Source organism: Agelaius tricolor, unplaced genomic scaffold (assembly GCF_023055355.1).
Source record: "Agelaius tricolor isolate 1412-34295 unplaced genomic scaffold, bAgeTri1.0.p SCAF_20, whole genome shotgun sequence".
In the NCBI taxonomy this organism is placed as follows: Eukaryota; Metazoa; Chordata; class Aves; order Passeriformes; family Icteridae; genus Agelaius; species Agelaius tricolor.
This window is the reverse complement of record NW_027269280.1, coordinates 7,057,777-7,073,134: the sequence shown is the minus strand read 5'-3', so window position 1 is coordinate 7,073,134 and position 15,358 is coordinate 7,057,777. Positions and strand designations below refer to the sequence as shown.

Here is a 15,358-nt window from a genome sequence, read left to right as displayed (position 1 = left end):
TCAGTGGTATAAACACTTGAAGTTTCATGCTGATGTAAGGCCTCCATGGGAGTCAGTTCTGCAGCAGAAATGAAAATGGGAGGGAATCCAAAAGGAACCTGCATAAAACAGCAGAAGGCAAGGTGACTCTGGCTTCTCCACAAGTTCTATTGATAGAATAGAGCTCTCCACAAGTTCTAATGATAGAATAGAGCTCTCCACAAGTTCTAATGATAGTCAGGTCAGTTGAATGTTCCCTACTATTCTGGCGCACAAGTAAACAGCTCTGCTTGTAATTAAATTACTACTGCTGGGGAGGAATGTAGGCAAAAAGTATTAATGGTTTCTGAATCAATAAATCATGGCCTTAAACATGTTTTATTGATTCTTGTGATGCTTATTTCCCACTCACCTGTCATATTCTAGAAGAGCTTTGAGACAGTGACAGGAGTGACTCTGCTGGCTTTCCATGTAGGATCCACTCAGGATTGTAGTTCTCATGTTTTCACTGTCAGTCTAGAATGTACAATAAAAATTATTTTCCCAAATATAAAATTGGGAAAAATTGGTTCAAATTTTGAACCAATTTGATAAAAATGAATAAACAGCAAAAGCAAACAACACTTGCAGAAATAAAACAAATTAAAACTTAAAGCATGCTGTTACCAGAGGGACCCAAAAATGAATCTGTGACAAAAGTAGTCAGATTTTTGTTTCCTTAATTGGAATGCTTGCAGTGAGTACTTACATAGTTTCATAATCCATAGGTATTTTGGGTTGCATACAGCCAGATTTGCATAACAGACAGATGTTATGTCAGCATTTCAGATATACCCTGAAATGATCCTAATATATAAGTTGCCCCTATAATTTTCTAATGTGCTTTGAGAAAGCTCTAATCCATTTTTTTGTATTTTGTAAATTTTTGGTAAATGCATTGTGCAAAACTTAGAAATACAAAACCCCCTGTGTCGTCATCATTGAGCAGTGCTTAAAAATAGCATTGCCACAAAGTGAAGAATAAACATTTCATTTGTCAGTGCAATGAATGTGTAATATCTGCTCTGAAGAACACAGAGGTAAGAAGGGTTTATTTCTTGCACCTGATCTTGTCTTCACGTCAGGAATAATCCCATTGGAGACAGTGGATTTACATGCTTACAAAACTGTGTAAAGGCACTTGGAGGGTGTCTGTGGCTTGCCCTCATTATTAAATCTCCTGTTAAAAGGGATCTGACTTTGTAAGGCACTTTGGACTTGTGACTGAGACAAATAGTTAGGTTTGGATTCATAACATAATGAACCTGTGCATAACTTTGCCTCTGTCTGATCCTGCTGTTCTTTTTCTTTGTGACCTGCTTGGTAAGAAGGTACTTTTTTGTTCAAAATGGACTCATTGTTCAAAGTGGACTCATTCAGTGATGTATAAATACTGAAATGTGGGACAGGGCATTCTGCAGCACTATTGCATCTTCAAACCATTCTAGGCTATAATAACTTCATTGTAATTGACTCATGCTAAGGATGATAAAAATGAGGGCTTCTGCTGCTAGCAGATAAATAGCCTGTCCTTTATGTTTGATATATCCTCTCTTCAAACCCTATAAACACCCAAGTACCTCTCCATTCATGGATAGAGAAACAACTTGGCCCTAAAAAGTCTTATAAAAGATAGCCAAGCATTTTGTAAAGCTGCAGAACTAGTGTGATGTAATTTTACATGACAGTGGTTCAGATTCATCTCTGAGGCAATGTATTTTCTTTCACTGTTTGGATATTTTTCCCTATCTCTCCCTTTCTTTACAAGGATTTTGACCATCACTGCCCATGGGTCAACAATTGCATAGGACGGAGGAACTACCGCTATTTTTTTCTCTTCTTGCTGTCCTTAAGTACACACATGGTTGGAGTGTTCACCTTTGGGCTCATCTTTGTCCTGAACCACATGGAAAAGCTGGGAGCAGCTCACACTACCATTACGTATCCTTCCTGTTGGTCTTTCCAGACTCGAGGTAACTGAGGAAAATGGGCAAAAATGAACCTGAATATTTCTCCTCCAGGAGCTGGTGGAGCCTCTCCTGATCCCCCACTACTCTCCTCCTGTAAATGCTCAGTGCAGGTTTTCCTCTGTTCCCATTGTACCTGTGTGAGCATGGATTGCTCCAGAAACTGTAGGTGACCCTTTGTCTTTCTCAATCTTTGTGATGACAGCCCAGCAGAAGGATGAGCTGCCTCCTTGAATTTAACTTACAAGCAGGGGTAGCTCTCAACTGCTGTTTGCTGTGTTTAGAACTCTGTTGCTGTGGTTTGGAGCAGAGTGTGCTCTGGAAGTAGCCCCCTGCATGCTGGTGTAACACATGAATTGCTGGCTCTGAGGGCTGATACTGCTCTTGATAGGTTAGTGCAGAATATTCTTTACAAAGTAGAAAGGTAGAGCCAGAATCACTGAGTTCACATTACTTTTTAGCCATCTCAAGGGTGAGGACCCAGACTAGGAGCAGATGGACTTTGAGATGGAATTTAGTTAGACCTTGCTAAAGGTGAGGAATACTCTGCACTCATGAGACCCCACCTGGAGTGCTGTACCAACATCAGAAGGATGTGGAGCTGCAAGTCCAGAGGAGGCCACAGAGGTGCTCAGAGAGTCCCTCTGCTCTGGAGACAGGCTGGGAGAGTTGATGTTGTTCAGCCTGGAGAAGAGAAGGCTGTAGGGAGACCTTAGAGCCCTTTCCAGTGCCTAAAGGGGCTGCAGGGGAGTTGGAGAGGGACTTTGGACAAAGGTCTGGAGTGAAAGGATGAGGGGGAGCAGCTTCAAACTGAAAGAGGGCAAGTTTAGATGAGATATTAGCATAAAATTCTTCACTATGAGGCCCTGGCACAGGTTGCCCAGAGAAGCTGTGGCTGCCCTGGATCCCTGGAAGTGTCCAAGGCCAGGTTGGACAGGGCTTGGAGAAGACTGGGATAATGAAATATGTCCTGACAACAGGGGAGTTGGAACTAGGTGATCTTTAAGGTTCCTTCCAACCCAAACCATTCTGTGACACTGTGACACTCCCCTATATTTTTTTTTCTCCTTTTTACTTTCCCTGTCTTTCACAGACCCTTTTTCCCTTCACTCATCCCAGTTTCTTTAACTCTTGGATACAGAATGGCTGTCATGTGTGTGGCTGGGTTATTCTTTATCCCAGTCATTGGTCTCACTGGCTTCCACATTGTTCTAGTGGCCCGAGGGCGCACCACCAATGAACAGGTAAGAAGCAATCCTTTCTCCATGTTTGTGGCTTAGGTGTTGAGGTGGGAAGGAAAGTCAGCAAGTCAGCTTGGGTAAAGCTAAAGATGATCCAAATCTTACCAGAAATGCTTTTATTGGAGCTTCTGTGAAGATCTAGGAAGGTTGCCTATTTTTTTCTTTCCAGATTTTTTTTAAATACACTGCAGGCAAAGATTTCCCTTTTTTAGCCACAGAGCATCACCCCAGGCTTATTTATTATTTAAAGTCTACTCATGACCTTGAAATAGGTTTTATGTGGTAAGTACCATCAACCCCAGAAGTTCAAACTTTATGAGTCAGACTGAACAATCCATGAGATTGAGTGAAAGAGAAAGGAAAATATTAAATCATTTGCCCTCTCTCCTGGTATTTTGAGCTCCCCCAGCAAGCCCTCACTGCCCATAATAGGGTCTGAGTGAGCTCTTTGTCTCCCTCTGTGTCTCTCTTGTTCTCATGCATATGAACTCACACACACAGAGTGCTGTTGGACCCAGCTTGCTTTGCTTCTCCAAACCAAGTGCCAACATTTGTGCCAAAAAGCCTGGAAAGTTCCAGTTCCCCTGCAGTTACTCAAATGTCCATGACCCACATCCCTGTGGTTGATGCAGACCTGCGTCCATGTGCCCATTAATGGCTTGGTGTGGCTGATAGAGATCAGTGTGATGGGATCAATAACAGGTCCCTGCCACCCCAAGGGCAGTTTGCAGGTGTGGCACTGGTCTCAGCCCTCATCCCAAGGCTCATGAACTCTGTGCATTCCAGTGCTTTACCCTTCCACAGCTCCAGCTCCAAAGTGCCCCTCACATCTGGGTTTTTTTCACTTTTTTCCCCACCATACTTCTTTTCCCTTGTGGTTGGGGTTTATTTCAAATGGCTTTTTGCTGCCCTTGCCCCCATGGGTGCTCTGCAGCTCCCACTGAGCAGTTTTGGCTGTCCTGGGGGCTGATGGCTCCATGCTGTGGAGCTGTCTGGCTCCTGGGCAGGCTGTGAGCGATGAAAACATCTGTCTGAGGCCAGGCCCTTGTAAACTGAGATGACATTGTCTCCATCCCACAAGAGACAATAAAAACTCTTATCCAGAAGAGTGTGGGAGGTTTACATAAGCAAGGAATCTGAAGTCATCCTGAACAGTTGCCTAACATGGCCTTTGAACAAAGCAAGCTTCCATAGCTGTCATCTTCAAATGCTTTTCTCTGTCCTGCTCAGAATCATCTGCTCTTCATTTTAAAATTAATTTTGGCCAAGTATTAGATTTGATAGTGCTAACAATAGTAGCATGAAATACAGGGCATTTTGGTTTCACAGCCCAAATTGTATTTTGCCTTAGGCTTGTCTTTGTGCAGTGATATAAACTCTCCATGAAAATTTTAGGCTGGAAAAGAAGGAACAATTTAACTTTAAAAAATGTTAAATTTAACTTCATATGTTTGTGGCTGCACTAGAATTTAGAAAGGTTGAGTATTTTTCCGTGATCGAAATAACCATTGGAAAATGTATCCTAGCTTGGTTTGGTTTCCTGAGCTACCAAACCACTTGAGATTTATTACATCTTCCCATGCCATTTTGAAAATTAAATATAATCTGGTCCTAATTTCTGCTTAGTCATATGTAGAGGTTATCTGTAACTGAAGGATGGATGTTCCCAGCCCTGAGGTCCTTTCAGAGGAAGCATATCTAAGTAATTAGAGCACCAGACCAGGAGAGATGGATATGAGATCTGCTCCTGGCTTTGCCACTGTTCTAAAACATTCTCTTTTCTCCTGCAGTCTCAGTGCTGATTCTCTTTTCTCACACTGGTAGTTATCTACTGTCAGCTTTGCAGTTGCAATATGCTCAGCTTATCTTGTTCTCTTTTCCCAGTACATTTTATAGGCCAGTGGTACAGACATTTTTGGGGTTTTTCTGTAAATTTTTGGTATTTATTCATTCTGGAGTTTGTAAGTTCTAAGCATTCATAGTAGGCAGACTGTGATTGAAAAGTGCATAGTGGCTGGGTTTAGATGTTTACTGAGCTTTCTGAATGCCTCTGAAATTCTTTTATGGAATGAAAATAACCCATAACCCAACATCTGCTCATATCCTGGTATTTTTAGTTTCTGAATAGAGTAAATAAATACCCTTCCTTCTTAGACTGCTTTCTAGCAGTGATTTTCAAACTACTTTAGAAACCAAACTGATATAATTAGTACTGTAATCTGTGAGTTGGAGAAATTTTATTTTCATACTGTGTTTGAAATACAGAGATATGAAATGCTTTGCCAGCATCTGGCACAAGTCATTGTGAGCCTAGGATTGAATGCAGACATGCCAAATGTCCCAGACCCCTGTTTTCATCAAAAGGTTGCTCTTCCAAATCTCAGAACTTCCAGCCTCTCTCTCTTGGCCTTTTAAAGAGCTTTATGTTATATCAACAAGGCCAGCATAATATATTGCAGAATCATTTAATTGTTGTTATTTTATGTGCAAGTTATTAAAGTATTTCTGGTGCTGTGTAAACTTGTTGCTAGATCAGAACTATAAGCTGATTAAAATGCTTTACTTGCAAACAACAACAACAGTAATGCTTTTAATGGCAACCACTATTAATCTCCCTGGCTTTATTGGTGTTTATCCCCATATGGTGACTTTTGAGCATGTGCCTGTAGAGTACAAACTCTTTATAATGCTTATGAAGCCTTGAATGGATCTCACCAGTCTAATGAGGCTTGGCTTTTATTAAACCTGCTCATTTACAAGCAAACATTGTAATCACCAGGGAGTTCCTGGCACCCTCCCACATAAGGCAGTGGTTTGTACTGATTGCTGCTCAGGATGAGATCTGAGAGAGAGGAAACATTGCTCTCATCCAGCATTTGGGAACATTGATTCGACTTTGCTGTTGGTTTGGAGGGGACTCGCCAAGGCAGAGGAGGGGAAGTGATGGGAATGAAAGAGACCCAAACAGGATGTCTGGCTGGGAGCAGACAGAAATCCAGTGCAGGAGCAGCATGGAGAGGTGAACACATCACTTTGAAATCCAGTCCTATTTAGCAATGTCCTTTTGGGAAGGATCTTGAGTGGAGTGCCTCCTAGCTGGAATTAGCTGACAGAGGTGGTGTGTTAGAGCTGGAGTGAAAAAGTGCAGCATTCAAAGAAAAATGATCTGTTTGGGAAGGACAGAAGGGTCAGACTTGTTCTTGGCTTTCTGAGGCTTGGATGATGACTTTTATATAACCAGGGGTTTGAGCACTGTCCTGAACATGTTTCCAGGTGACAGGGAAGTTCCGTGGGGGAGTGAATCCTTTTACCCGCGGATGCTGTGGAAACGTGGAACATGTGCTCTGCAGCCCCTTGGCTCCCAGGTAAGAGAAATGCTCTCAGCTGCAATGAGGGAGCAAGAGTCCCTGTTGGGCCAGGGGGAGAAATGTGCTTGGCTGGGCTCACAAGCCAAGGATCATTGATGGAATAAGAGGAAAGCAAAGCAAAACAGTCCTGAAGGTAGAGCTCTGTGATAGCTGCTTCCCTGTTGCACGGCTGTAACCTGTAATTTACCACCCGAATCCCAGTAATAGTTTTTTTGAATGAGCTTGTCAAATTATGTCAAGCTCATACCCTTGTCTTCACCAGCTTGTTTATCCAGTGGATTTCAGTAACAAGGTAAATATCCATATGTTATCATATTCCCCACACTACTTCTTGCATGGTACAGGCAACGTCCAGTCTGCTGGGGAAAAGGAAGGAAGCTAAAATCAGCCTTTCTCCTTAAGACTTAAATCTAATTTAAGGCTGCTGTGGTTTTCAATCTCACTGGCACTTTCATTATCATAAAACAGATTATCAATGAGATCTACATCACGAAACTTGAGATTTTATTTATGGCTTTCTATTTTTGGGGAAATGGATTTATCGTTTCACATTTTGAAATCAGGATCTTAATGCAGTAGATCAGATGGACTATAAATAATTCTAGGTGCTGAGCTGTCCAGCCTGCAAACATGTTCATAATCTTACTACAAGACTTATTTGAGCCTTTTTAGGGTATTGAACAATTCCAGACCCTGACACTGTTACTGCCTTTTTCCCCCCTTTGTTATACAACAAATAATTTCTAAAGGACTGTTACTTGTGTTAAGGACATTGGAGTAGCTGCTTCTCAAACCTTCCAAAACATGAAAGTCAGGTCAAGGTGGATGAGAAGAGCTGGGTATTAAATGCTGTGAGACACTTGTGTTAAGAGAGGGGTTGTGAGTACCGTCATCATGGATATTCACAGAATTGTAACAAGCAGAACATTGGTGTTTTTTGAAGACCTGTTCAGATTGTTCTGTACATTGAAGGTCCCCAAGCCATCACTACTAGAATGTCCTGTTCACTACATAAAACAAGAAAGCTGGTGTGTGTATTGATATTTAGGCATTGTACAGACACTAGGCACTTAGAGAATTCTATTCCACTGGAGGGAAATTAAATATCTAAAATCAGCCATTTCCTCTTAGATTTTTTGCTTCCTATAGACTTGGCAGTCTCTTTTACCTCCATTTATTTGAACACTAAACATGCTACAGAAACAAGTCACCATGTGGTAAGTTAGAACTGGCAGCACATCATCTTCTCCATGGTAACTCCCCATGTGCTGGGTCTTGTTCCCCAGTCACTGACTCCCACCACAGGGCAGCTGTTTCATGTTAACTGGGATGATGTAGTCAGTCACTTCTGTTGGTGGCAGGCCTCTCTTGCTCTCTTTGTGCTCTTGTCCATTAGTGTTTAAAAGATTGTTGATTTTTTCAATGCATCTTCTCCTTTCGCTCACTAATTACTGGGTTTTTTTATTGCTGCTTAATTATTACATGCACTGAAATAAATTGAGATTCTTACCTAGATTCTGACACATTCTTAAATCATAACCTGGAAGTGGGAAGATTTTTAAGCCTTGTTCTTAGGTTACTGTTTATTTTAATGATGAGTGTTGCACAATTCATCAGGTATGTGGTTGAGCCCAAGAAGAAGCAGGCTGTGAGTGTGAAGCCTCCTTTCCTGAGACCAGACTTGTCTGAGCGACAGATCACGGTGAAGATCAGCGACAACGGCATCCAAGCCAACCTCAACCGCAGCAAGGTGAGGGAATCTCCAAGCTCTGCTTTTCGAGGGCAGGGATTGAGCATTATCAAGCCTGGGAATGAGTCTGTCATTGACAAATCTCTCCGAGATGATGCAGAAACTGGAGTTTGTGTCCTTGTCATGTACTTCATGCTCTGAAAGTAATGCAGGTTCAGTAACAGCAGCTCTTGATCCAGTAACAGGCAGCTCTAGCATGGAATCCCTCTGGGCTTCTTTTGGAAGAGTTGCCTGTTCTTTGCAGTAGTTAATTTCTGTCCCAAGAGCTGTCACCTCTTGGTGTTAAAATTAATTTTAATGAACCCTTGTACCACCAGACCAGGTCAGCTGTTCTACTTCAGAGAACGCTCTGAGCTTCCAGGCTGCAGGAAGGCTTGTGGTCAAGGGCAAGGAATATTGACTCAGAAGCTGAGTTCTCTTTTCAGTTTCTCCTGTCATGAATAATAAAGAAGGATTTATTTAGTCCCATAAAAAGTGGGATTCAAACGAAGCCAACTTGCAAGATTTTTGTGGATTGTTACTTCCTTTGGAAGTAACTTTGGATAGTTACTTGCCGAGAGCTACCTGGAAAGTGGCTGAAAAATGCTAGAAAGCACTATTGTCTTCTACCACATATTAATTAGCATGATGATTATAGTACTTAGCCTGCCAAGTAGACCAGGATAGTGCATTTAAAATTCTACTGGCTGGTTATGACAATGCTAATTTTATGTGTGGCAGTCCTTGCCTGCAGTGAATGCTAAATCCTGTTTTTCATTATAGGTATGGGTAGTTCTGGTTCTTTGGTACATCCAGCACTCTGCCACATGCTGTTATTTAACCAAGTTTCATGTAACGATTGATTTTTTTTGGATCTTTTCCAGTCTAAAATCAGCCTGGAAGGTCTGGAGGATAAGAGTATGGATGTGCAACCACCTCTCCCACCCAAAGGAGATCCAAGCAAGTACTCTGAGCTGAAAGGGCAGCTGGGCACCAGTGAAGGTATAGTTGCATGATCAGTGTTTTATTTTTATTTATAAGAAACTATTTTAGCCTCTTTGAAATGTTTCTTGTATTCTTTCAAAACATGGGATCTGGGTGAAGGATTTTTTCCTATTTATAATATTTCCAGACTAGGAGAATTAACAGCAGGAAAAGGAGAGAAAAGCTGGCTTGAAGTGGCTTATTCAAGCCTAGGTTTAATTTTTCATGTCAGTTTTGCAGAGTTTATAAACTCTTTTAAACCCTTTCTTAAATCAATTTTTAAATTAAAAATGTCTAAGGAATCTAAGGAATCAGAAATATTAGCATGAAATTCTTAGGCATTACAAACTGAATTATTTCATTCATAAAAGTGTGAACTTTATGCTTTGATACTATTAAAAAAACCTTTTTTTTTTTTTTTTTTTTTTAGACAGAACTAGTAGCTGAATCCAACCCAAATATTTAGTATTTCAAATTAGGCAAAATTTCTACTCACCAAAACATGTCACCCCATTCAATATATTGTGTCTTGTTTCTTCTTCTCTGTAGAAGGCTGATGTGTTAGCAATGTGCTGTTACTGCCATAGGGACCCCATTGATTTTGGTGGAATGCTACACAAAGTACAGCAAGTTCTATTCTCTCCAGAACATCTGTTTGCAGAGCACGATGGATGGCAATGAATCACAGCTGACAGCTTTCTGTCCACATACATTTTAATAGAAAGTCCTTTTTTTTCCTTTTGCAGAAGGTGGCCTCTCACCCAAACTGATCAGCCCTCCCACTCCTGCCATGTACAAATACCGACCAGCTTTCAGCAACAATCCCAAAGTCCACTACCACGCCACGGCCGAGCAGGTGAGCGCACCCCGAGATTCTGCCCCAGCTAGCGCAGGCAGTGTGGAGCTGAGGAGGAACTCACTGCAGGGCTCCAGTGAGGGCCAGAGTGGAAAAGTAAATAACAAAGCTTGGCACTGTTGTGTGACAGTGTATTATTTTCACTGTGCTCCTATGGAAACATGTCTGGTTTCACAGCTTCCCCCTGCTGACACGTCTGTCCCTCTGCCAGGCTGCGCTGCTGCTGCTCCGGTGTCTCGGTGTCATCCTGGGGTGCTGAGAAGTGTCACCTCCCATTGGCTTCTCCTGGCAGTGGTGCCACCTCACATTCCCTTCAGAGGGAGCTGGGCATGCTGAGTGCTTCTCTGGATCAGACCCTTTAGCCAACACTCAGTGTACTCACTGATTCCTTAAGATGTCAGCTTGCAAAATAGAAAGAACTTTTAAAGCATCCCAAGGGATATTTTAGTGAAAATTAACAGAGGAATCCTCACATTTCACCTTCCTTAGCACCTATTCAGTGCATTTGGGTTATATGGAAAAAAAACCACCTTTCTAACTCTTGGCATCATTTTCACCCGTCAAGAAAACTGAGGTCCAAACAGTGAGACAGATTTGCTGTGGAATTTTGACAGTTTATTCTTTTGCTTAGAAGTTATGAAACTTATTTCTCATGGATTTATTGCAAATATTCCTTGGCCCCTGGGACCTGAGAACAGCATTTGGAAAATCACTGGTCTAACTTGTATATTTGCAATATGTATCCAAGTCTTCATGCACCAGTGGAGACACCCTTAAAAAACACATACCACACACAGTGCAGTTTTCTCAAAATTAATTTCATCAGGTCCTTCAGTATCACCCCTTGAATAACAAGAAGGGGGTTATAGGAAGGAGTATTACGAAAGAAGTAAGGAAAGGAAAATATGGTAAATAAAAACAATTGACTGTTGCAACACTGTAATAAGACAGAATGTTCTTTAAATGGTGAGGAAAGCTTTTCCTGAATCTTTCTCATTTTGAAAAGAAAGATGGTGATGGATAGTGGAATTGCAGCTTTGACCAAGTGTAAGTTTTAGTCTTACTGCAGTAATGGTAAATCTCATTCTCTGGATTTGTCCACTTAATGAAGAAACAAGTGGCTTATGAGAGGGAACACAAGAACAGTGTGTTCACTGTATCCAAAAAGTTTAATATCCTATCATTTTCATTTTATTACATGAAAAATGGCTTGACATCCAGTTCAAAATAGTCTATTTACAGGCATCATCTAGCAATTTTGAGCTGTGGAAGGCACAGCATTCTGAGTCATAATGCCAAAAGTCAGAGAGCCAAAGAAGGTAGGCTTGTTGTGTTCATTCAGGGCACAGCCAGAGATGCAATATAGATACAGGGCAGGTTCTGATTAGGCCAGGGGACTGGCCAGTGCTGTGAAGTGATAACAGGGAACAGTGCCTTCACTCTGAGGGTTGCTGTTTCAATCCTAACCCAAAACAGTGTGCTTGCTCTTGCTGGCTGGTGTGCAAGCCCTGGGGCCTTGTTCAGTTTTATAGTAGTCACAACTCTCTAGTAGTCAGCTGGGAGTATCATAAAATGGGGTTCACGTGGTGAGCTGATAGGAGGGCATGGATTTGTCTGCCAAGCCTAAGTAGGAGGTACAGAGGGAAAGAGACTGGGCTGTGTGAGGAATGCCATGGTGTCTGTTCTGTATCAGTTCTTCAGCCTGTCAGTGTAATTCTGCTTTTGAGCAGTGAAAGCTGCTAGGAGAGAGGCATTGGGACACAAGGATAAGTAGCACAAATATACTTAAAAGCTACGTCATTGCTCTCATCCTCCTTTACAGGCTCTCACTTGGTCTCCTTTTTCCAGAGAAGGCCAAATTTAGCACCATGCTCTAGAAGAGACTGAGCTGTTTTGCATATTTCTCTATCTTCTAGCTGAAAGGAAAAAGCTTTTTAAAAACATCCACAATAAACCAGGGGTTTGTCATTCAGTTTATTCTTTTCAATAGCTTTCCTTTAAAAGAAACTAAAGAACAAGCTGTGCCAACTGCATTTCTGATTAAATATGTGACTGATAATAACTCTTTGTTTGCACAGCCAGTGTAGCAAATTTATTGTGGATTATGGAAACTCTTCCTTAAAAATAACAGTGAAAACTATTTGCTTAGCACAGAATGGCATTTTAAGTGAACAGAACTCTGAGCAATTTTCACAGAGTAAAACAAAGTGAAATCCTATCTGGTTTTGGAGCACATAAATAAACTATGGGCTTTGTTTCCTTTTCTGATGTGACTACTTTCTCCTACACAGGCAATAAAAAAGAGAAAATTGCTTCATTTCATTGTCTAAATGGTGGGAAGGAGCCTCTTGGCTTTAATTAAGGTTAAGTGCCTAATTTTGAAGACCTATGACCAGAAATTCAGAATTACTGAATATTCATAGTGCACAGTAGAGTGGATAAGAGTGTGCTGGTCCCCAGTGTGTTGAAATGAAGCTCAAAATATTTCTGTCTCAGCACACAAGACCAGACATCCCTCAACTCAAGAGCTATTTGTAGAAAATGTGAAGTGCAGTGCTTTTTCCAAGGGCAGTATTATCAGATAACAACCTGATTTACCTTGACTGAGACTTGAGTCTCAGCCTAGGTCTCATTCAGTGTTTTCAGTGTCCATGTCTTAACTTACTTTTTACTGTCAGTATTATTTAGCATTTACTATGAACAACTCCTCCTTGCTTCTAAGGTGCTAATCCATATGTTGAACAGGAGTCAGGAGATTTTCGTGCAATGAACCTGGGCTGACAGTCAGAGGGAAGACCTTCAGCTCTGTCCTTCCCATGCACTTACCAAGAGAGAAAACCTGTACTTACATGTCACTGGCTTCTGTTTCTCACACTCACCTCTGTTTTAGATCACCTTGCAGGAGGGACACAGTCAAGGGGCTCTGATAGAAGAGGATGGCAGGAGCCTTGATTACCAGTCCGAACCCAGCTTGGACATCCCCAGCTACCGGAAGAGCTCCCTCCACAAGACCTATCAGTCTTCCCCACTCCAGATAGATTCCTTTGCCATCAATTCACGATCCCTGAGCCTGAAATCTGCTGGCAGGAGAGGGACAGACAAAGTGCCCCTTCATCCAATAAAGTCCGAAGGAGCGGCTTCCACCCCTTACAAAAGCATCTTTTCTCCCAATTCCCTGTCAAACAGAAATGGGAGTCTTTCCTATGACAGTTTGCTGAACCCCATGTCTCCCTCGGGGAGGAAGTGCATTGCCCATTCTGCAGTCAGCTCTGTTGGGTACCACTCCCCATATTTGTCAGCCAAAATGTGCCACCTCCGGGGCAGCGAGCTGCAGCGCCAGCCCCCGCAGAGCTTCAGCCCGGTGCTGGGCAGCCCGGCCCCGCATCAGCGAGACCCCTCCCCAGTGCGCTATGATAACCTCTCCAAGACAATTATGGCATCCATCCAGGAAAGGAAAGAGATGGAAGAGAGGGAGAAGCTCCTCCACTCGCACCCTGACTCGGTGTTTGCAGACTCAGGTGTCTATGACACGCCCAGCTCCTACAGCCTTCAGCAAGTGAGCACGCTCTCGGAAGACCCGCGCAGCATGGCCATGAGATACGGATCCAGGGACAATCTGATGGCTGCCAGCAGCTTTAGCACAAGGAACCCTATCCTGCAGTCCTCAGTGTCTTCACTCTCAAGTGCAATGACAAGAGCCCCAAGGACTTCCACAACCTCTCTGCAAGCTGATTTAGCCAATAATAATGTGCAGTCCCATCAAGCACTACAGGGCAGGGTGAGCAATGGCTCCTACAAATCCCCAGGCCACCAGGTCCCATCGTCCCCCACAGGGATGCCTAGGTCACCCTCTTACGGAGGCCCGAAGGCTGTGTCGTTTGTAAACACTGTGGAAATCACAGAGGTGCAGTCAGTGGGAGCACAGAGGTATGTACTGCTTGAGGGGCTGAGAGCACTGGGAATCTGCTTGTGAGCAAGGGCTGGAGCTGCGCTGCGCTGGAGGCACACCCTGAGGAGGTGTTTGCTGTGGGCCATGATGGTGGGAGGTTTGTGGGTGCTCTTCAGTTCTGTCACACCCCCACAGCAACCTCATCATGACAAAATGTTTGCACTTCTACTGTACCTTGAACTGCAGGTGGTCAGTTTTGCTGTAAATTCATAGTTATATGGTCATAGTCATAGCTGAACTAGGGAATTATTTCCAAGGTGTGAGGCAGATTATTCCTTCCCTTAAGCACAAAAGGGTGGAACTGTTCTACTTTGCAGTCTGCTGACCCAGACATTGTGTGGGTACAGAGGCAGAGCTGCGATCCTACTTGTGCAACATACCCTCCACTGAGAGAAACAGGCTGAGATCCTGTTGCTTGGCATAGAGAGCTCTGTACTTAGCACTGTTGAGTGTCCATAGTACAGAACTGCTGATAAAAGCACAGAGCTTCATGATATTACCTTAAGGCCTTGCTGCTTCCTTCCTTTGTGTGAGAAAGCATGGAGAGAAAGGATTTGCTGTGCTGAAAGCCTCAGTAACTGTCACCTGAGCAAGATGCTCAGCTGCAGCTTCTGCATGTGTTTCTGTTTTCCTTCTGGAAGCCATGGAGCTTGCAAAGCTTGAAAAGATCATGATCCTGCTGAGGATGCAGTATTTCAGCTTAGTTGGGACCTTGAGGGCAGCTCTTCAGAAATATCTTATGTTTCCTTTGTCTCTGGTACTGATTGTGCTATGCTGGCCTCTGGTTTAGAACCCAGGTTTCTCTCTCCCGTTATCCAACAGTTTTGGAAAACTTACGGAAATGTGGAAGAGCTATTTTGTAGATCTCCTGAAGTTAAGTGCAAACAAGTTGTTTCAGAGATGAGCAACAAAGTTTTGTTTACCTGGATATTTAACTGGGAAATGTTTTTTCTGAGAATTTGTTTCTGCTTTTAAAACACAGTTTGGCTTAAGGTCAGTGGTGAGCAGTGGTAACAGTTAAACTGTCCTGCATCCTACAAATGCCTATGCAATTAGTTTGGAACAACAAAGCATTTAAGCAAGTAATTAAATTAACAAATATTACTCAGGCGTGGTCCACTAACCTAATGGCCAAATTAATTCTCTCATTTCAGTGGCTTTTCATCAAATGCACTGGCTTCAACCAGCTTGCTCCCAGGCTTGAATATTTTGCAATGCTGGGAACTCAGGGTGACAGGGGTATTCT

At 42.6% G+C, this 15,358-nt stretch overlaps 1 protein-coding gene across 4 annotated transcripts in view; it reads left to right on the top strand.

Moving 5' to 3' along the window:
- ZDHHC8 (zinc finger DHHC-type palmitoyltransferase 8) overlaps positions 1-15,358 on the top strand; it is a 111,769-nt gene that overhangs the window by 89,991 nt on the left and 6,420 nt on the right. For all 4 annotated transcript variants that reach the window (XR_011681984.1, XR_011681982.1, XR_011681983.1 and 1 more), the window contains exons 4-10: positions 1,787-1,959; positions 3,127-3,229; positions 6,500-6,591; positions 8,212-8,344; positions 9,208-9,325; positions 10,054-10,163; positions 13,054-14,090. Coding sequence is in view for 1 of the 4 variants with exons in the window: in XM_071445356.1 (XP_071301457.1) it covers positions 1,787-1,959; positions 3,127-3,229; positions 6,500-6,591; positions 8,212-8,344; positions 9,208-9,325; positions 10,054-10,163; positions 13,054-14,090 (1,766 nt within the window). In the remaining 3 variants the exon portion in view is untranslated. The remainder of the gene's footprint in view (positions 1-1,786; positions 1,960-3,126; positions 3,230-6,499; positions 6,592-8,211; positions 8,345-9,207; positions 9,326-10,053; positions 10,164-13,053; positions 14,091-15,358) is intronic.